We start from the raw sequence: 22,836 nt of genomic DNA, 5'->3' as shown, positions 1-22,836 counted from the left end.
GACATTATTACTCTCTTTTTGATGAGTTGTCATTTTTTTTTCCTTTTCTATCTATTTATATTAAATGTTGCTTTGAAATAGAGGTAATATTAACTACTTTCTTGGTTTCTCTTTAATTCACACGTTTGTCAATACGTTTTTTAAAGTAAGTTGATATTTTGAAAACATATATCTACCAAACTACATTTTTTATCACCGGTAATCACAAACACACAGTAAAAAAAAATATGAATAATATTAATGTCAAAACGTGTCAACTACTGGTTCGTATACGGTAGTATTAATAACGGAAGTAGTATTAATTTTTAATGCTACTTTAGTCCTCATTTTCACTTTTACTCTGCAATCCCCCTCTCTCTGTCTCTCTCCTGAAGCGTACTAGGAATTCTCCCTTGAAGCGGCTTCTGATCTTTCTCTCCTCCATTGAAGCAGCTTCTCAGGTAAGATGTTTTTTTGATCATCGAATTTCAGTTTCACAATCTAGGGTTTAATTTTACGTTATCGTCAATCCGATTGTCAGTATACTCAATTTAGGGTTCTTTTAAAGGCAAATTATTCAATTTATGAAAAATTATAACGAGAGAATTTGTTGTTAATTTTGCTATGTGCAATTTGCGTTGATAATTTCAAGCGAGAAGAGTTTTAATTTTTAATTTTTTTTTTTCGTTTTGTTTTGTGATTTTCGAGCCTACTTTGATAATTGAGTCACATTTAATTGCTTATGTGTTAATTTTTTGAGCTTAATCGAGCCGATGAACCAATTCGATAAATTTTGTGGCTATTGGAACGGAACCGAGCCTGCCTAAATCCTATTGACCTTGAGCTAATCCTACTCCCATACCAAATCATTAGCAAAAATGATCGGATATTAGACGATTCATTGTACGTTTGTACCACCTACTTCTGATCGTTAATCTGCCCCGTAAGGCCTAAATGCATGTTACAAATAGACGCATTTGTGATTTATCTCATCTGTGTCTCTCCTCGGTTTGCACCGAGGTTTGCTAAGTTTCTTAGCTCACATTTTGTGGCCTAAATTAAGCGTGCCATTTGTTTTAAATTAACTATTTAATTTTAATTTATGCTTAAGTTTATCTCATATTATCATATGGATTCTGCATTTTTTGGTGACTGGTCAAATGATGTTAGTTGCAGGCTGTTCCATACTTTGGATTGGTGATATCCTACGTTTTGTGAGCTTGTGGTAGCAGCTATTTGAAAATGCCTGGCATACCTCTTGTGGCTCGAGAAACAATGTACGGCTTTAAAGCATTTGCATTTATTGTGTCGCCTCTTTAAATTTTAGCAGCTATTGTTTTACTTCATTCAAGCAATTTTTTGGTGATGTAAAGCACATATAATATGATCATTTTCTCTGTTTAGGCAGTTGGAGCTGACTAATATTGTTGGGGAGAGTGTCGGTTTGTATATTGTTTTTATATCATTGGTAATTGATCTTGTTTTTAAGGTAGTATTTTTATTTTTTGTTAATAGCAGCCAGTCTAGAAATGGAGATCAGTCGTGCCGTCAAGATTCTCGGGTACACTTATCTGCTGAGGAGGAAATTGCTGCTGAGGAGAGTTTATCTGCATACTGCAAACCTGTAGAGCTTTATAACATTCTTCAACGCCGTGCTAGAAGAAATGTAATTTCTGTACCCTTGTTTGTTGGATCTCTTTCTCATTTTTTCTTTGTCATCCTTATCTCATTTTGTTATAGTTGTTGGATTATTAAATGGACATGGATAGGCAATTTCTGTACCCTTGTTTGTTGGAACTCTTTCTCATTTTTTTTGGCATTCTTATGTCGTGGTGTTATAGTTGTTGGATTATTATATGCACATGGACAAGAAAAACACAAACGGGAAGAAAACAGTTTGAAAAGAAGGTTATTGCCTGGCTGGAATGATGGAGCCTATAGTCCATCAAATGCTTTTGATCCTTTCTTCCCATTTCCTGCACTTGCTTGTAGATTAACAAATCTAAGGAACTAGTAGCATACTAGTATTAGCATTATTTATCTTTTGGGAGAAATTTGAGTTTGATGAAATTGACACAGTAAGAACTATTTAGAAAACCTGGCAACATTATTATTTTGCTAGATAGTTAGCTTAAATTCTGAGTCTAAGCTGAGTAGCTGACATAATGATTTTAGCATGCCCTCCTTTTACTTACGAATAATAAATTAAAAAAGGTATCTCATTTCTTGAGTTGTGTGCTTTACTTTTGTTATAGTCAGGTGTATTCAAAAAATATGGACTGAACAGGATTGCAGTGAACTGGTTTGGTCTCTGAGACAGAAATTATTATTTTTCAGTCTCTGGTCCGGACTGGTCCAAGATCTTTCAAAAATTGTTTTTGGTTTTTTTAGGCTAAGTTATTCATATAAACCTCTAAAATGATTATTTCTCCTTCAATGTGCTGGGAAGATTACTGTATAATGGTGTATTGCATATTAGGTTTTAAAAATAGATCTTGCACTATTAGCTTTCCTCCTTTTTTTTTTTCCCAGTTTATTTTATATCTTTTTTTCTTTTTTTATATATGTACAAAAAAGTTTGAAATAGGTTAAACTGTGGGAGACTTTATTCTAGTATGAAGCTGGCTAAGTTAAAATTTTTCTTTCTCAAATTACTAAGTGTAAATATTGAAGCTATCTTTGAAGTATACTTATTTTTCTCTTTCAAGATTTTTTTTTTTTTTTTTTTTTAAACAACAATAACGACTTCACCACCAACAACAAAGCCTTAGCCCCTTACCATAATAAAAATACATGATGAATTTATCTGAAAAGGAAGACAAGTTTGGACGTGCGTTGTTGGATCTTTTTATGTCTTATAGCCGTATTGACAAGCAGCCTTTCTTTACTGATTGTTCTTGACAATTTACAATTTGTTGCAGCCATTATTTCTTCAACGGTCCTTACATTACAAAGTACAGACAAGGCACCACAGAAGGTATATAGTTGATGTTTAGATGATTGATATTGTTATTATCATCAACTTGCTGTCATTGCTGTTGCTGTTACTGGACTTGCCTATCATTCTGCATTTCCCATTCCTGTTTTTGTTCAGAAACATTTCATAATATAACGGAACATTTTTTGATGATGTGTAGGATACAAATGACAGTTTCTCTGTCAGGGGCATTGAATGATGGATTACTAATGCGCAGTTTGTGTCCCATGCATATCATATTGGCTAGGGCTCTATCTGATACATCTGACGTGGAGGTAGAATTTTAGAATACATAATTCTTATTAGACTGTATTTGTGATAGCCATAAGTACTCCTCATCTTATGCTGCTTTACGCAATCATTGTCGTGTCATAGGCTGTGGTTGAATTTCGTACATTGCATGATATTTAAGTACCTAATATCAGTGTGTGATTGAACTTTTAGCAATTCGATTTTGTAATGCTGTTGTCAATAGCACTCTGCAGTTTATCGCTACACTAAAGCTCGACTGCTCACATCTCCAAGGACTGAAGGAGGCAATGTAGCACAAGTAAAATTCATTCTACCTGAGATGAATAAGCTTGTGAGGGAAGCCAAATCTGGATCCCTGTTCATCTTATTTGTTAGCTATGGTATGTTGTTCAGTTCAATATTTTAGCCATGCTATTCAGATGTATTGACATTGCATCATATATATTTTTTTTCTTCTTATTCTTATTGCATGCTGTATGTATATCTTGATCTCTTATTCTCTTGTTCTAATTGCAGCTGGGGTGTATACTTCATATGGATTTGATTCATCTAGAGTGGATAACATATCCCTTTCAAGTAAGATGTTTCTCCTTGGCACTTGTAAGTGGAATTTGAATTTTGGTGGCTGGGAAGACTAAGAAGATCAAAGTAAACCAATAAAGTTGTTTAATTTTTAGATACATTTTTTGATTGATTGTATTGATGCAATGAAAGTATTACAGAAGAGGTATAATGAACTATATGATTGAGATTTTAGAATTTCGGAGAGGAACAGAATGAAGGAGAGGGCTGGAGGAGCGAAGTTCTGTCCTGTTGTTGATTATTTAAAACTTGCTTCACAGGCAGTAATTTGGACACCATTATGTTAGCATATTCTCCTGCTAAATTGCTATATTTGATGTTGGTTAAATGGTACTTTATATAACTACATTGACCCAGGCAAAGAAGACCATTCTCTTATGTCTTAGGAAGTCTGGTAGACCGAGCAGACATTGTTATCAGTCTAACTCTGTTGGTGATAGTTTCTTTCTGTGTTTGAATTTTGGAAGAGTAATTTCAGTTTTGAAAAGTTTGATAAAATTTATTTTTACGGGGGAATTACAGGCTTAAAGTATCTTCTTAAACCTTATTTTCCATATTATTCTTTTATAGTACAAAAGCTATGATTGATACTTTTAACTAGTAGGTAGTACTAGTACAGATTGTGTATGTTTATGTGTATATATTACTCGTTTTATGCTTAGAGAACTAAACTTTTAAAAAGAAAGTTTTCATAAAAACTTCTTTTCTTTCACAATACCTGTCATAGCTGTAATATCTCTGGATCTTGATTTGTTTCTTTGACCGTATTCTTGTCTGTACTTATCTTGAATATGAGTTTCTGTGGCACATTTACATGTCTTGTGAGTTGACTGCAAAAGCTAATTGGTTTTGAACCTTTTTCTCTATTGCAGCGAGTGTTGAAAAGTCCTGTTTATGGGGGAAAATATCTATGGAGTCACTATTCTTATCTTGGGAAAAGTTTCCAAATTTGAGCCGAGGGGAGAGAGTTGAAATGTTGTCTACAATTGACTTGCGTCCCTGTCTTTTGAAGGTATGCTATCTTACTTTGGTGGTGGGGAGAATTACTGTTTGACTGTATATAACTTGTATTTTAGCATTAGTAGTCAGTAATCATGGACATTTTGTTTGTTTGTCTCTGTAATTCTCTCTCTCTTTGGAAAACCCTGTCAAAAGATTATGAAGAATGGAAGATAGTGGCTTTGTGTTTTGTATGAGGGGTGAACTGACTAACTGAGTAGTGATCAGTAGAAGGGTAGTGTTAGAAAAATAAAAAATTAAATTTTTGCTATAATTTTGATGAATAATGAAAGTTTACATGACTGACCTTTTTTATCATTGGGTATGTTGTTTATTAATAATATTGATTTATATGGTTAATTTATTGGATATAAGAATCTAATATTAAATAATTAAAATGAAATTCATATTAAAAAATTAGCTATTATATCAAAATTTGTAAATATATCATTTGCCGTTTAAGAAGTATATGTCTTAAATAAAATTAGAGGAGGGCATCTGTCATAGCAGTAGTATTTGCTCTAAATTTTGCTAATTACTAGTCTATGCTACGTAAAACTTGACCAAAAGTGTCAGACATGTGTCCAATATTGCTAAACATGGCCACTTTATGTAAATTTTTCTTACTTTTTGCCTGAAATGGAACGGGCACTTGAGGTGAATTGGAGGAGTAACTTAGTTTTCAGCTGTAATAGGGGATTGTTTGTTTAAAGTGGAAGAATTTAATCTGCACAGGAGGATCTTTACCACATTTGTGGATTATGAGTTTTTGACAAGGCCTACTCCTAAATCCTATGCTGTCCAGTTCAAGTATGGACGTGATTTTATAAACATACAAAAGCTGGACAACTCAAAACAAGGGGCATCTCATCCCTCTATCGGGCAAGAGAAGCTATATACTATAGAAGAATCACTTTTGAAATTAGTTTGTTTTATTTATGAGAGTAGAGATATATAATCTTGGAGGGAGCAGAAGCACTGCTAGAGACATGGTTGATTTGTTTAATTTGTGGGGTGTGTGGTTGTCATATCCCGTATTTTCTTATTAAAAAAACTATGTAATTATGTTATCATAGTAGTATATATTTGAGGAATTATCTTTGTGTATTTAACTCTAATTAGAGTTGTCTTACCTATTAAGTTAAAGCTAAAATTTTTATTTTATTTTATCTGAAGTAACAATTTTTTATTTTTTTGTTTTAATTCATTCACAACTCAATCTAATTTTATCATTGACATTAACAAACTAACAAACTAAAGCTTTATTTTCTTCCTTGACAAAAAAGAAAAAAAAGAAAAAAGAAAAAAAAGGAAAAAAAAAAAAAAAAGAAAAGAGAAGAATTATATACCTATCACCTTATATGCGTTGTATCCTCCATTACTAAAGGTAAATCTTATTATATCAGTGATTATATTCGCTTTATTTTTTCTAATTTATTTATCACTAATTTAGTTTTTCTAAAATCTCTTTCCCAATCCAAGGATAGAAAAAATGGGAACAAAATATTAGGTAAACTTGAATGATTTTGCCACTTGAAGGTCTGTATCACTGATTTCTGTGTGATATTATCATTATGATTTATTTTAGCCAAAAAAGCTTCCTTGTTTCAACTTGTCATTTATTGCCCCTTGGGCTCTGTTTTCTCTCAAAGCCATCAATGGGATTTTCTGTCTTTGCAGTCTTTTTTCTTGGGCGAGGAGAAATGTATCTCATTTCAGATACCTAAGAGTTCTACTTTCATGGTTTGTTCATCCACTGATCCACTTCCATATCTTCCAAATTTGTCTCTGATTTTCTGCTTTTTTCTACATGGTCTAAGCTATTTACAATTTAATCTTATTTATTTTCTGTTTCTGCTCGAAAAGAGCACCTTGCAGCATGCACAGGTCATAATATCTGCAGAAGAGCGAGGGGCAAAAGAAAAATCACCCTATTCTCCCTGTACATCTAACAGCGTTCCCAATTTATCTTCTCATGCTCTGGGGTAATGCCTGATACGCTCTTGTATCTATTTTTCAATCTCAAGTGAGCAACTGTGTTGGCAACCAATTTTGTAATGATTACATAGCTTGAGAACCTATGGGGCCATGGGGGAAACTTCACTTTATGATTGCTGTAGAGTATTGCATAATTATTGCTAAAATTTCAATGTCTTTTATATTTGTTCTAAAGCCAAGTTGATGTTTTAATTGTTTATTTTTTTATGGGTAAGGTTGAGGACCGGCAATGTAGTTTTCAACTACAGGTACTACCACAACAAGTTGCAGAGGACTGAAGGTAATCCTTTTGAATTTAATGGAACAAAAAAATCAGCTTTTGATATCGTTGGTGAGGAGTTCAATCATTTTTACTTCATTCAGTGTTTCTAAGTAGTGTTCTGATTTCCAAAATGTGGCTGTGCTGTGCACATCTTTCAATTGACTTGCTACCCATGTTACATTTTCATCTTCCACTAGTTTTAGTCTGCTGCATTGGTTCACATCCAATGATCCAATACTTGGCCACAATGTCTGATTCAGTATTATGATCTGTCTCCTTATTGGTCTTTCATCCCTTATTATGTCTATTTTTGCTAGGTAAAGGCTGTAAGAGATTGCAGAAGCTAGTTTTCTAGCGTCTTTTATCCTTAACATGCCATTTTCATTATGCTATGTGTGAAGATTGTGAACATATATTTTAGTTTGGAATATCCTCTCTCGCTGTTTTTTGTCCGAGTCTTGAGGTATATATTTCACGTGTTGAAATTTGGACTTAAAATCCTGCCTGAACATGCAGTTACTGAAGATTTCTCCTGCCCTTTCTGCTTGGTCAAATGTGCAAGTTTTCAGGTTGGTAACTTCTACACCTCATTTTATTTTTTTGGGTTGAACCAAGCTTGATATACATCTGTATTACTAAAACCTTGCAGGGCCTGAAGTTACACTTGCTCTCATGTCATGATCTATTCAACTTTGAATTTTGGGTCAGTATGCTTCAGGAATATGTCCTTATGATGTTCAGTCTCTCCATTGCTTCATCTCATTAATCTTAACTTGTTTAGGTGACACAGGAGTATCAAGCTGTGAATGTTTCAGTCAAAATTGATCCACTGAGATTGGAGGTAAACTTTCCAAATGACTCATTCACTAGGGTTTTTCACTTTAATTAAGATTGTTTGTCCTGTCTGGTACTTGGTGAATAATGAGCTTTAGGACTGCATGATTACTCTGTGATAGATGCATGTATCTTCCCTGTTGTACTACCACTATGGTTTTTTTTGGATGTTTTTATACTGCTCAGCTTTAAACTAAGGGACTTTTGGTGTCCCAATAAAGATATGTTTTTACGTTGCCAGATGGTTTCTTCTTTATGGATAAACTCTTTGATGTGATAGGGGTTTTTTTGGTTGTTCACCGTCAATTTATAGAGTCATTGCCAACTTGCAAATTTTTTGGGGAAATTTTGGAGAAACCAGTGGTGAAAAGTGTTGTGGTGTTGCGCCTTTTTGGAATATTGTGGATGCTTTGTATGGGAAGTAGAAGTATTATTATTATGTAAGATGTTGACCTTTAGTACATTCGCAGTCCTTTGGATCAATGCAATAACGCCAAAGGGATTTCTCTGTAAATTTCTTTTTAATGTTTTGATTCTGATTCTTTGTGTTCTCTGTTATGAAAATTTCTTCATCCTAAAAACGGGGGAGGTATCTGATAGGATGTCGTCGTCTCGTCGAGCTTACCAAAGATAAAAAAAAACCTAACTTGGTCTCTCTAATGGGTAGAAAGGGCAAGTAAGGTTCAATCCCACTAGGACTAATGGGAGCACTAACAATTATCGTTTTGTGATAAGCTAAGTCAAAGTTTTTTTTATTGTTTTGTTTTTTTTTTTTTTTGTTTTTTTTTTCTTTGGCTTTGAAGTTATTGGGAAAACTTGCAGAAACTAGAAAGGATAGGAAGGTATCCACCTATCAAGTCATTCACAAAGTACAATTAAACATACAAGATATAGCATTTTAGGGATAAATTAGGGGAAGTCATTGAATGCACCCAACTACTTTGAGGGATTACTTGAGTCATGAATACAACCTATTTTCGTGGTTACAAAGCATAGTAACAAGCGTTAAAGCATAATCACGATGACATGTACATTCCTTTGACTAGAAATCGTATTCTCATGGCATTTTGAGTTTACCAAGTATAAGGGAGCTAACTCAAGTTTATATCTCGATCTTTGGTTGGGAAAACTAAGAGAAATAGTTCTAGCAAGGGCCACTTACAAGAACTAACAATGAAACAACTTAGGCTCATCTAATTAACTCCCCACATTAGCTAGTCAACACATGCAAATAAGTATTTGTGAATTCATCAATGGCTTCAATCATCCCAAGTAAAATAACTAGTCACAAATCATGACAGGTTGCAAAACTAAAAGTATTAGCAACTAAGAACATGAAATTAAATCCTAATCTAATATGAACAAGTAATAAAACTAGAAAAGATATACAAACAAGTTATTCAATCAATCAAAGCCTTAATCCCATAAGTGGGGTCGGTTACATGAACCAAAAATGATTATTCCGTGTGGTCATTCACATAAATCTTCCTCCTCCATCCCTTACGATCTTCATCCTCATGCAAATTCCTATACTTTATATCCTTCCTAACTCCTTCCAATCAAGTCATTTTCGGTCTCCCTCTCCCTCATTTAACCCCTCCATGGTCCCATTCTTCCACTCTTCAAACCGGTGCACCCTCGGGTGTGTCTTACATGCCCAAACCAACGCAGGCGATTTTCCATTATTTTGTCTGCAATGCCTGCCACACCTACTTTCTTGCGAATAATCTCATTTCTGATTCTATCTCTTAGAGTCTTCCCGCACATCCACCTTAACATGCGCATTTCCGTAACCTTCAATTTCTTTATGTGCTCCTTCTAAGAAGCCCAACATACTGGACCATAGAGCAACATTGGCCTTAGAATTTTTCTTTCAACTGTAAGGGAATGCTTCGGTCACATAACACTCCTGTGGCCGCTCTCCATTTAAGCCACCCTGTCTTAATCCGAGTAGGGAACACCCTCATGAAAATATTAGTTTGGCTCATATCATGGGATGTGACAACGATTTACACTGGCGTACTGAAACCCTCCTCCTCTATCTAGGCTTGGGACTCGAAGCGGGAAACTCTCTATCGGGGTTATACAAATAAGTAATTTTAATAAAAAAAAAAAAAATTAAGAGAAAGAGTAAGCAATTTTCATTGATATTGCAAGGAGTATTTGAATCTTCAAGTTCCTTCCATTCTTAAAATCCAAGAATTCAACAAGTTTCTCTCACTTTTTCTCTCTCTAAGAAAATGAGTTTGTCTCTCTAAAATTACTAAACTAAGCTAAAAACAACAAAAATTTCCTCCCTTTAAAACTAAGCTAAGGAGTTCATTTATATCACCCCTAAATTCCATTGAAAGCTCCGTAAAAAAAATCGCAGAAAAGTTGAGGCTGCGCCTCCTTAAAACAGGTGATGGGTAGAATGTTCGGGAGGTGCGACCTATCCAAAGGAAGGTCGCGGCCTCTCCAAAAGACGCGTCAGTACTTGAATGAAATCATCAAACAGTCATAACTTCTTACTCGTCGAAGAAAGGCATGTGACCACTCGTTGGAAAGCTCTTGAGGTGAACTGTATTCTCCAATTTGAATCACTCTAAATGTTGTGTATTAATTGGTCATTGAAGTTGACCCTTGTGCAAAAATCCTTTCTTAACTCTCAAATGCTCTTATTTCACTCCAAGACATTCTTTCATGCTCCATCATCCCGTGCTTGCCTCATTCCTTGTCCTTATGTCCTCCATTACTCCATAGACTTCATGGGTGCTAATAAGCGCTAAAATGCATCAAAAAGACAAACAAAACCCGTGAAACATATGATGCACAAAATTTGCATAAAATTAGAGTAAATAATGAACTATGATGTCGATTTTTCGCGAAATCAAGGTTCAAAACTACCCTAAAATCATACCAAATAATGAGTTATCCGTTTCCAGCACCTTGTTTTAGTTGTATGTTTCGGAGTTGTTTGAGAGTCTATCAGGTAATTTTGCTGTCAGCATTTTTCAAAACGTCTGTCATCTTTGAACAACACTGTTTGTATCCTATGGTAGCACTTAAGTAAGGTGTTGAGCCCTTTGTGCCTGCACATTACCTTTAAATTTCTGCTACATTGTTAGTCCAAAAGTACAGATATTATACGTTGTCATAAATCACTGTAGATCTCTGAGCAATGTGCTTTATCTCACCTAATATCATAAATACTCTGTATTTTGTAAGGTGACTAGTTAAGAATCAAGAGTTGATCTCTGTACATCATGATCTCCCTTACCACTGATAACAATGGCTGTTAATATTCATTGATGTATGTAAATCCAATGAGCAGATCAATTAAAGTTTAGGATAGTAGGATTTTTAGGATTTATTTTAAGTATCTGCATTATGATGAAGTAGTGATGTCTTTCATATTTGAGTCAAAAAATCATTGATGTTAGATCCATCTATAGGATTCAGGATTCAGACTACGTGATAGTTACATGATTTACATCCCTCAAACCAAGTAGCTGGATTTTGCAAGTGTATGGTCCTTGTTTGTTTAGATTCTGTCATGGCCAGATGCTTTAGATAAATGTATCTTGAAAACAGCCAATAAACTTAATAATGTTTCTGTATTATTTTCTATTGTCTGAGGAAACCTTTAGCCCTTATCCTGAATATTTTCTGTTTAGATTGTTGCAGATGGAGTTGATCCTAAACAGCTTATATTTTTTCTTTGGTTAGTTTACTTTGTCTGTGATTTTACTTATTGTTGACTTTTGCGATTTTAGTAACTGTACCAGCTTTATTGTTTTATTTTAAACTTCTGTTTTGAAGCTTTAAAAGGCAAAACAGGAGAACAACCAAATTGCTAGTTGACAAGACAAAGCATGTACAACCGCTGACTTTAACATCGGATGTGGGTGTTGCTGCAAGTGATCTTCTGAATAAGGCTGATGGTATGCTCTATTTTGTAATTTTGTTTATATGAATTAATCTTCTGTATGAAGTATTATCCGTTAACAAATAATGAAGGATTTAATATTACTTTCTGTTTGTCGTTTTGGTGAATTGTCTTTGCGTGTTAGATATTTTTTGGTCTTTAAGAACTAACCAACGGAAATGTATAAGCTGCTTAAAATTTTCTTTTTCGTTATTGTGCTTGGCCTCTGGGACTTGGCTAGAAATTTTAGTTTCCGAGGACAATGTGAATAAGACCCTTTTTTTTTTTTTTTTTTTTTTTTTGGGGGGGGGGGGGGGGTTTGCATCTCTAAATTTTATTCTTGAATTTTCTCTCTGAAAAATTTAAACATAGAAATCAGTGCCATAAAAACATAGGATTCCCAATTAAGGGTAGCAATTGCTGTGCTGTCAGGAATTTTATTTCGAAATAGGATTTGAACTTTGGCAGAACTTTTAGGGAGGAGGTTACCGAGGTAGAGTTGCTAATGAGCATATTGAGGTTTCCGAGGTAGCAATTGGTAATGAGCATGCTGGGCTTGTGATACATTTTTTCAAGGATTGCCTCAAGTTGCTGAGATCGTGAGCCTGAAAAGTTAACCTTGACATGGGCTTGCGATACATTTTTTCTAGAATTGCCTCAAGTTGCCGACTTGCTGGACCAAGCTTGGCAGTTAGAACAAAAAATGAACTGTTCTCAGCAAAAAGGTGCGAAACTTTACACCTGTTAATTCTCATATTACTTCTATGATTTAATATTCTTATCTGACAGTAAGTGGATATAGAATAAGAGTCGAGCGGCAAGTTGCTTGAGAAAATGAGGGAATGCTAGAACATGAGCGGATATCTGTATGAGCCACTGACTTATCTGATTCAACGGCAACACATCTCTAGTAAAGAAGAGACATTATTAATGAAATATCATATTTTGTTTAGTGGGGAGAGGAATCCGATAAGTGTTAAGAGATGTACAGACCTACTGCTATAATTTGAATTGAGTGAAGCTATTGAATGATGGAGAGAAACATAAATAAGATTTGGAGGTGTGTTAGGTTAAAAGAGAGAGAGAAAGATGGGGGGGGGGGGGGGGCGGAAGGAGGAGAGGTTGAGAGAATTTATTAACTTTTAAAATGAGAAATTTTTTGGAAAAATGCAATCAAATACCGGGTTTTATAAACTATTAACAATACTTAAAATGTACTTCATTTTTTTTACTTGCGAAATCTCTTGCTCTCACATTTTCCAATAACCATTTTTGTCTGTAATCACGCATTTCTAAAAAATTAGATTTAAAATAAATAGACATTGTTACGAACCCAACTATGTCCCATATGATTATATTTTTCTTAAAATCTTAATTATGAAATGTATTTGAACCTGTATGTGTATATTTTACACTATTGAAATGTTGCAAGTGAAAAAAAAAGGAGGTATGTTACGGAGTATATTAATATTAGACATGGAAAAATACTGTGAAAGAAAGTGATCTTCTCATGAGCTTTTTGATTGAGTTGTGGTTGTAGTTGCTTGACTTAAAGTTATACCAGTAAATCAAAGGAACCAACAGGGCCTAAAGTGAGCTCAAGTTCAGCTCACAATCTGAATTATGATACACTAACACGAAATGATTTCTGCTATGGTGGAAAAATTCTGCTCTTTTTATTTAATTTCAAACAGTATAAGTCAATTAGAACAGTTAGTAACATTATATAAAGCTGAGCTTGCGGATTGTAATGATGGATTTGTTGTTCGATCCATTCATCAAAACCTGAGTTTTATCAGGAATCTTTGGCTTAAGTTTATTGTTTTCATAATACTTTTCACTCTTTATACTTAACAGTGACAATGTCCTTACTTTGCTTTTGGAGGATGTATATCTTGTTTCTACTGTTTCTTTTTTTAATAAATAGATGACAGTATATCTATCACCTAATGAATGACACTGTAGTAACCATAAATGACTTGAGGTGGAATTTTGAGGAAATGACTCTGAGTTCACTACTTATTAAACCAATCACACGTTAGCTGTAAGAAGCTTTAGGGTAATTTGGAGAATAAGACATAGAAATTAGTCCCTCCAAGACTCCTAGTATACTCTCTCTTATCTGTTCTGTCTGTTTTTGTATCTTCTTTAATTTTTTCTGCTTTCTTGTAATAGCTATGCACGCTCTGGAATTTAATTGCTCACATGCTTTTTAGATGCCTTTTCCAGTAAAATTGAAAGGGCTCGGAGTTCAAGTGTCAATGATTCCCTAAATGCTATCCCAGGTTTTACCCCACGTCTAAACCTACAATATTTTTAATTTATATCTTCGTCCTATGATTTATATATCTTACAATTCTACAGATCCAGATTGCATTCAGTCTGTATCAGGAAGCAGTATCGCTCCCCCGGCACTGCTCCAGTTTGCAAAGACGAGAAAGCTATCGATGGAACGATCTGATTTTAGAAGGTTCATCACTTTCCTGTTTACTATTCTTTGTCCCTAGTGTTGTTTGTTGTTAAAATAAACAGAAGTATATATATAATCATGACACGTAGTTGACATGAATTTTCTCCTTCCACACCATCCTATCCCTCACCATAGTTTCCTCTATTATCCAACACCATATTATAATTTTTATCATTACAATTACAAAATTTATATTATCTATAACTCTAGCTATGGTTAGAAATTCACTCTGTAACAAGTGAGCTATCCTACCAAGCAAGGCGTGGCCTAGTTGAAAGATTAAAGGTTTAAATCTAACAATCATGAGGTTGTAGGATCATATTCCCCTAGAGGGCTCTTTGGGGGTAGGATTTCCTTACCCCTACCCTAGGCTGGATTCACTTGTGCAAGATTCTGACTCAATCGAGCCAATTGGATGTATTTATTATAGAGTAATGGGTAAAAAAAAAAAAAAAAAAAAGATTGATTCTTGGATAGTAAATCCTGATTGTCCTTATAGATCTATATCCTGTAATTTTAGATGTGGTGTTCTGTCTGATTTATTTTGCTTACTTTTTATTTCTGGTTGTCTTTAGTCGTGCTGTAATGGAGAAGAGGCAGTTCTTTCACTCTCACAGAGCACAAGTATGTCAATCTAAATTTGTTTTGTTTTTAATTTTTTTTTTTTTTATTTTTTTTTTTTAATTTTGCCTAATTTAATTTCTTTTTATTGCACCATCATTGTTTTTCTTCTTATTGCCTAATGACTAGCCTTGTGTCATCAACACTTGTTTACTGCTACATATTTAGTGACATCTTGCACTGAAGGTCAATCAATGAATAAAATCTGAGAAGATATGGGTTAATTACATGACATGGACATGATTTGACATCCATTATTATATCGATTCTATCGCCACCAATGATTTAACTATTAACATGTGTAGGATCGGTTTCATTGAGATGCAACATTTTAAATATCAACAGGCTGTTTTTCATCCAAGCCAAAGATTGGGTAACAAAGATGCGTGTCAAATTTAAAACTTATCAACAGGCTGTTGATCACCCATAGCAGAGATTGGTTAACAAAGTTGTGTGTTAAATAATTAAATAGAGACTTGTATACACAGCTCAAAGTTTATAAAATATATACACAATGATGACTAATCTAGAAAACTTCAGCTTATTGCTGAAAATTGTATGTAGCATTTTCTGTTGCATCTTGATCTACAGCTGCTGTAATTACCACTTATCTTTATTATACCGTATTCTGAATGATCTTGTCTGTAGTAGTTTAGTATTAACCTTTACTGCTCTACTTCTGTGTTTTTGAAGGGTACTGAGTAACAAATATAACATTTCAATATGCTACTTCTGTCTATGTGTTTACTGTTTAACATATAGGCTGAGCTGAAAGCTTCTGTAATTGATCAAATTTTGTCATTTGTACTTGGGTATCTTATAATGATTAGTTTATAAGAGGTCCTCACAATCTCACATACAGCATACTTTTGTTTTGGGCTTTTGGCAATTAGTAATCATCTACAAATGCTGATTTATGATTTGTAAGCTGCTCCTGACCATTTATTGATCCAAACATTAGCAGCACATACTGCAAATAATTGTCTAAGATTTAATCATTAGTTACCATCCAAGGTTAAGTAGTTAGTTGAAGTCTATATAAAAAGACGTGATGGTTCAAGTGCTTGCCAAACACAGTCCATGCCTAAAGATTCAAATGTATTTTCATATGTATTTGATTCTTAGGCTCATAAATGACATTTATAGTTCTAATTGTAAAGTTTTTCGGTTTTGATGTTAAAGCAAACCACACCAAAATGCAAAGATATGGCTTTGTAATCTCTAACGACCTATTTTCAAACTTGATATGGCACCGAATCCCAACAAATTTGGTCTACTGTTGTTTGTCTACAGTTTCCAGACTTTCCACATCACATTTTCTTGATTTACTGCTGTCAACTTTTGAAAAGTCTTGTAATCAAATATACAAAGTTATTAGCAGCGGCAATAGCTGACAAGATGACTTCATTTTGTGACTGTAGCCAATGGCATTGGAGCAGATATTTTCAGAGCATGATAGTGAAGATGAAGTTGATGATGATGTAGCTGATCTAGAAGATCGAAGGGTATGCCTTATTTGTATTCTATTTCTGGTGAATATTTTTTTTTGGTGTGACTGTAGCATAATACGAGTGATTCCAAATAGATGAAAATAGTGATTCTGATTGTTAAATCTGAGTTTACAGAAAACTGAAGATAATTTTCAAGTATTTGTAAGGCTTGACCCTCTCCCAAAACTAGCAAAATAACAACTCAAATATTCTGAATGCTTTTTCTCAATGCCTACTCTCCCTGGTTTATACTAAAACTAATGACTACTGACAGAATAAAGACTACCCATAATGCCCTTCCTCTGCAGGTATTGGGACAAATAGGTGGATCATATTGTGTTACTATGAGTGGAAGAATATATCTTCAAGCTTCATAGAGAAAGTTAGAGGTGGTGATTTTGGTGTGTATAATTTGATTTTAGAGAGAGAAAGCGTTCAATGCGGTGTTGGATAATAGCATATTACATATATATGACGCCATTGACGGACTGATGGCTTAGAGTTTAGGGTTAATAAGTTCTAGGTTCTGGGATTCTAATATGGGCTAGTGGATTGCGCCTTTATTCTACTACCTTCTTTACATAATGTTTTTAACATATTCCGTTGTTTGTCTGTTGTGTAATGTCCTTCTCAAATTTACTTAATTTTATTTTTGGCAATCCTTTTTTTCTACCTTACCCCTCTTACCCCCTAGTTCTTACACCTTTCACACTCTGCTTACTTTATCCACTTTTTTCTTACACTCACCCACCTTTTTACACTCTCTCTCCCCTTTACATTAATTGTTGCGCAGACGGTAAATTATAAACGGTTTCAAGTTTCTTAAACAAACGGAAACTTGCAACAGTGTAGCTAATGAATAAACGTTTTCATAGGTCATTGTCAAGTTACAAAGCTTTTTCTTGAACCTAACCCTCAAGTTACATGTGCTGGAAGCCTTATATTAAACGCTCTAATCTTGTGTCGTGCTATTTTGTCTTTTCAGCCTTTTCCAGCTCTAATTGGAATTTAATTTAATTCTGCAATCTAGTTTGATGTAGGCCAAATTCTCTGAAGATTGTAGCGCAGCGTTTTGTGTAGCAAAGACACATTATATTGGTAGAATGGTAGTTGTCACAAATTAACTAATATTTATTGTCCCTAGCCTACTTCTGAGCTATTCCTTTCCTAGCCCTAAATTTTCTTTTTTTCAGTTCTTTCTCAGTTTCTCTCCATTTTCTCTTTCCTCACCTTACTTTTACCTCACATGAACTGTTGTTTGTGGCTTTCTAGGCATGCTGAAGAACTTGAGCTCTTTTTTCTTCATGGTTGCGGTGTATTAGTCATCCTCCCCTGAGTTCCACAGTCCATCTCCTTGTTCTCACTTTTGCTGGGAGATTAAATTTCTCTTTTACAGTTTATTTGGATATCTTTTTAGCAAGGGAAAGTGAGGGTAAAGAAGAAGATAACAAATTCCTTTAATTGGATAACATGAGCATGAGGGAAGGGGACGGAAACGGAACATTGCTTTAGATCATCTTTCTTTCCAGTCTGCCCCTGCTAATTCATGTACACCATCAATGGAGAAAGTATCCATTGATATGCAGCTCGAAAAAAACCGACTAGTCAGATTTAACACTCCAAATGTATCAATCCCTTTGAATCTTCTCTTACCCCTCCAATTCCTTGCCGTTGGCAGTGGTTTTAGATGTTAGGGTACTGATTCAAATCCCCTTTGGCCATTTCCCACAAACGTATCGGTATTAATACATTGAATATCTATTTACCTTCGATGTGTTGATGTCAGAAGCATGATTGCTTGATCCTAGATGCAGTTAGAATCTTATTTTTGAATTGGGGGAAATAGTTTGACATTATTAATTGTAGAGACAAGGAGTGAGTAAGAAACAATGCCTTTGGGGATGAACATAGAATGAAGAACAAAACAGGGAGGGATGAAAAAGTAAGAAACAGCAGTGGAGAAACAATGGAAAATAAGGGTAAAAAAGCCTTTTCAATGTTGTTATACATTATGTTTCTATATTCCTGATCTTTCCAATTTTGGAGAGATGTATTTCCTAAACAATGAGGTAATAAAGCCCTTCCATTTCCCTTCCCTTCATTTCTCTCAACCCCCTAATTTGATATTCAAAGAAAATTGTATCCCTTCCTTTCTTGTTCCTCCCTTTCCCTACAAACCCACCTATCCAAACGAGCTGTTGTATATTTGTTGGGTTTGATGAGATTTTAAGGATACTAACAAGCTATGGTACTCCAACCTAAAGTTTCATGTCGAGTATCCCTGTCGGATAATCAACACTCAACACGAGTATGACGCTTATACATTGGACCCAAGTCACCTAATACATGCAAAATTTCATAACATAGCCATGTTTGACAGAAGCGGCAATCTATGTTGTAATCAGTTGTCACTATGAGTACTTCTATTTCACATTTTTTGCAACTTTGAAGGGTGCACGGACTCCTAGGCAAAAAAAATTTGCGAGCGTAAGATAGAGAGAGAAAAATAGGAACGCATGTGATGAGGAGAGAGATAGAGATAAATGACAATCTAAAAAGGAAAGAAAACATTAGTTGCAAATAATGTGTAGCATCCATTTTTGGCAAAAGTAGCAAAAAATATGAAACTGAGGTAGTATATATTATGTGCCTTTGCTGGGATACTGAATTTTGTAAGTTGCCAGTGGCCATTGTAGTTATACTATTATTTTAATTTTTTGGGAGGGGGGAAAAGGAGTTGTGGTAAATACAGTATGGGGATGATTTTGTATTATACCTTTTCTTTTGATTGATTTGTGAGTATGTGAGTGCACACACAAAGTTGCCATGTGAAGGATTGTAATTCTATGCCTTATTATTGATGTTGGGGTTTGAAATATTAATTGCAGATGCTGGATGATTTTGTGGATGTCAGCAAAGATGAGAAACAAATCATGCATCTTTGGAACTCTTTTGCCAGGAAACAAAGGTATGTTTATGCCAAATTCTCTGTATGCTTATAACAAGACATATTTCTGTTGCTGCTGCACATTCACTCTCTCAAGTATATGTTAGGCTTGAGCATCTCTAGGAAGCCACAACTCAAGTATGTTGAAATTATGATGTACCATTAAATGCTGGTGAATGTGCCTTCTCTTGTGGCTCATCATCTATTTATTTGTCTGACCCAATTAAGTTTTCTTTGTTTGAACAAACAGTGACCTAATCAATCAAGTTCTGAATTTTCAGCTCCATCAGAATATTCAGAGCTTTGGATGGTATTTAGAGTTCATGTGAGAATGATGTTAGTATATGCTATGCCATTTCTTGAGGCAGAATACTGTTCTTTTATGGATTTGAATAACTAGGTTGTTTCCTTGCATTAATTATTCATGGCTCTGCTATCTCTCTTACACACACAGACTTGCGCATGCACTCACTCACTCAGTTTGAGCCATCAATATTGCTGATAATCCTTCACTCATTTGTCCTACTTCCTTTCTAATAATGGCAAGAGAAAGGAAAAATTAAAATGCGCCTTTTGATAGATGCCTTGATTCATTTACTTCATGTATTGAGCCAATTTTTAAGTTACTTGCCTTTCATAAATGATCTATGTACTGTGAAGATGTGCTATCATATACGCTTCAAGTTTCTTCGTTTCATTCTAAAAACCTTTTTGGGTAGTATAATCTGGTCAATATGTCATATTGCTATAAAGTTTTGTTCTTAGTTGGTATGATGAGCTTAAAAAAGGCATTTTCTGTTGGAAACTTGGAACTAACTTAAGAGTTCCTTTGTGACCTATATGAGTTTTGCTGTTTAGACTTGTATAATTTGGCCCATATATTTCTTGTCCAAGTTTTTTTTTTTTTTTGGTTGAGGGTATGGGCCCTAGAGGGAATGGATAAAAACACCTTTTGAGGCCATCTTTGCAAGCTTTGTTTCTGATAATCAGATGTGGTGTCTCATTACTGAAGTGTTCTGTTTCTGAATTATAACAGGATACTTGCTGACGGTCATATCCCTTGGGCTTGTGAGGCGTTTTCTCGTTTGCATGGGAATAATCTTGTGCAAGCTCCTGCTCTGATTTGGTAAGCTTTTCTTGTTTTTGCTCTTGCAGGTGTTTTTTATTGTCTGGAACATATTACAAGATTTTCATTGTGTGTGTTTTTTTTCCTTCCTGTTTTTAATATGTTATTTTTTTTTCTTTTTTTAATATGTATTTTTCTTTTATTTACTACTCCATATTTTGAATCGGTACTTAGTATTTTATAAACTTTGTTGACCATTTACAAGGTAAACCTTTTTTCTTTTCAAGGGACGAGTTGTTTCTGCTAGAGAATCACTAGTTTTTCTTAAAAAAATTGGAAATTATTGCTATTTTTTCTTTTGCCTAGGATGATGACTTAGTAATTTAAGAACTAAAACATGTATGGGTGTTGAAGTGATAAAATTGTGTCTGCCATAAGCTTACTAGAATGAGTAGAATCACATTGTTTGCATCTGAATATTACTGTAGAACATGAGTTTTTGAGCTGTGTTGGGTTAAGCTACTTGTAATTTGTAATGGCTGCCCATTTCACCCCATCATACAATTTGGCTAAGCTGCTTACGTTTATGAGTGGTGTCTATTCACTTCCTTGAGGTCTGGGCACAAGTATGAGAAATTGAGAATGAGAGGAATGCATTATAATTACAAGAGTGTGGGTTTGGATTCATTATAAAGCATTAAAGCCTGATATCGAAACTATGCCCCCGTTGATTCGAGCGCTGAAGAAAGCTTAAATTAAGGCTTTTAAATGCAATGTTTAAGTGACATGAAAAGGCCTTACATGCACCGCTATCAAACTACTAGAAACTACCCCACTAGGTTGACACATGAAGTTCCCAACAAGCATGACTTGCTAAAAACGTTGAAGTAAAAATTATACTTTTTCAATATATACATAGAGCAATGTGTGATAATCTATTAGAATTTGATATCTGTGTGAACTCTTGCTAAATATATGAAATGATAACGTTTCTCCTCAAGACTATGAGTAGATATAGCCATTAGGGTTGCAAGATGTGTTCTTCTACTCTTAACAAAAACTTGCTCTCTTTTGTTTGTCTACTTTAAAGGTTGGGGAAATTTTGATCTTCAATATTTCTGCCCTTGAGAGTTTATGTAGAATACATTTTTTTTTTTTAACTTATTATTTTATTCAAAGGCTATCTAATGATCATCATTACTTTGTATTAAGAATTTGTTTTTTCTTATTTACTATACAGGTGTTGGAGATTATTTATGATCAAATTGTGGAACCTTGGACTTCTTGATGCTCGCACCATGAATAACTGTAGCATAATCCTTGAGCAATTCCAAAAGCAGGAGACAACTCCTGTGTTAAAAGCTCCACCGAGATCGCCCTTCTAAAGTTTCTAGATCAAAATTTGGTATCTTAGGTTCTTGCTTGGGCAATTTGAAGTGGCATTTTTGAGCCAGTGTACTCTTTTTGAATTTTGTTGCCAACTTTTTCATGGATCTTATAAACTGCCAAAGAAATCACCATTATGTGCATCAATTTTGGCTTTCCGTGGTAACTGAAAAGGTTGAGAATCACAACAGAGCAGAAAGAAAGTGCTCTTGCTCTTTTGGCCGGCTGACATTATAATTCATGACGCTGTTTTGATAACGATTAACTTGTAAATTTGTTTTTCTATCGGCCATGTAATTATTGTTTCAAATTTCTCTTTGTTATAACTACAAAAATGTAATTGAAATATATTGAAACAATTTATGACTACATGGATATGTTAAGCTAGGAGGGGTAAAACCAACGTACTCCGTCAATTACTTCATTCTCTACCATTGCTACAAATTACTGACTACTACAGATACAAAGTACGTAGGGCATGTTCTGATTTACTGAGCTGTGCTGAACTGAATTGTTTATGAGAGAAGGAAATTAGGAACTGAATTGAAATTAAGCCGAAGAGAACAAGTCCGTAGTCTATATACTAGTGGGCGTTTGGCATCTCCTTGAAAAAAATCCTCCTAAGTTGTGTGTTGATGGCCTTTTAAAATAGTGGTACAAGCATTTATACTTAGTATTTTTGGTACTAGCAGTACATATCACTGTAAGGTCTGTAACAGTGCTTCATACATTATTCCTGTATCTCTTCAGAGGTATTATGCTCTGATAACTCCCCGTTTTATGAAAAGATTATAGAGGTATTGATGATCAAGTTTGTATGTACCCAAACACGAAAGTCGAATTGTAAATTCAAAAGTGGATTGAAGTATAACCTTGATGTTTGATTTGTATACTCTATTTTTATCATCTGAAATTTATAAAATTATATATCGTCACGATATGGGATTTAACTATCATTCATCCTACCAAGAAGTTGTTTGGTATAATGGATTAACGGGGATAAGTTTTAAGTGTAATTTGAAGTAAATTTTTTCCCCAAAGTCTGTATAAAGCAAAGTCACTGTCT

The 22,836-nt window shown here is 34.4% G+C and overlaps 1 protein-coding gene across 5 annotated transcripts; it reads left to right on the top strand.

Annotated features, from left to right (window-relative positions):
• Positions 1 to 322: 322 nt before the first annotated feature.
• LOC145582866 (polycomb group protein EMBRYONIC FLOWER 2-like) lies at positions 323 to 22,157 on the top strand. Of its 5 annotated transcripts, none has more exons than XM_081639896.1 (23): positions 323 to 440; positions 1,156 to 1,256; positions 1,498 to 1,645; positions 2,901 to 2,956; positions 3,117 to 3,231; positions 3,432 to 3,588; positions 3,725 to 3,784; positions 4,663 to 4,802; positions 6,470 to 6,532; positions 6,656 to 6,774; positions 7,003 to 7,067; positions 7,566 to 7,618; positions 7,699 to 7,752; positions 7,831 to 7,890; positions 11,540 to 11,586; positions 11,685 to 11,806; positions 14,007 to 14,075; positions 14,155 to 14,260; positions 14,836 to 14,884; positions 16,303 to 16,386; positions 19,260 to 19,339; positions 20,355 to 20,444; positions 21,625 to 22,157. In XM_081639896.1, the coding sequence occupies exons 2-23, from the start codon at positions 1,222 to 1,224 to the stop codon at positions 21,767 to 21,769; spliced, it is 1,917 nt and encodes a 638-aa protein (XP_081496022.1). In that variant the 5' UTR covers positions 323 to 440; positions 1,156 to 1,221; the 3' UTR covers positions 21,770 to 22,157. The 5 variants fall into 5 exon arrangements, with proteins under 5 accessions (XP_081496022.1, XP_081496024.1, XP_081496020.1 ...); XM_081639898.1 differs by having other exon boundaries at positions 1,495 to 1,645; positions 7,840 to 7,890; XM_081639894.1 differs by having other exon boundaries at positions 1,495 to 1,645.
• The last annotated feature ends 679 nt before the right edge of the window (positions 22,158 to 22,836 follow it).

Source organism: Chenopodium album, chromosome 15, assembly GCF_948465745.1.
Source record: "Chenopodium album chromosome 15, dcCheAlbu1.1, whole genome shotgun sequence".
Classification (NCBI taxonomy): domain Eukaryota; kingdom Viridiplantae; phylum Streptophyta; class Magnoliopsida; order Caryophyllales; family Amaranthaceae; genus Chenopodium; species Chenopodium album.
The sequence above is the reverse complement of the archived record's forward strand: the minus strand, read 5'-3'. Positions and strand labels throughout refer to the sequence as shown.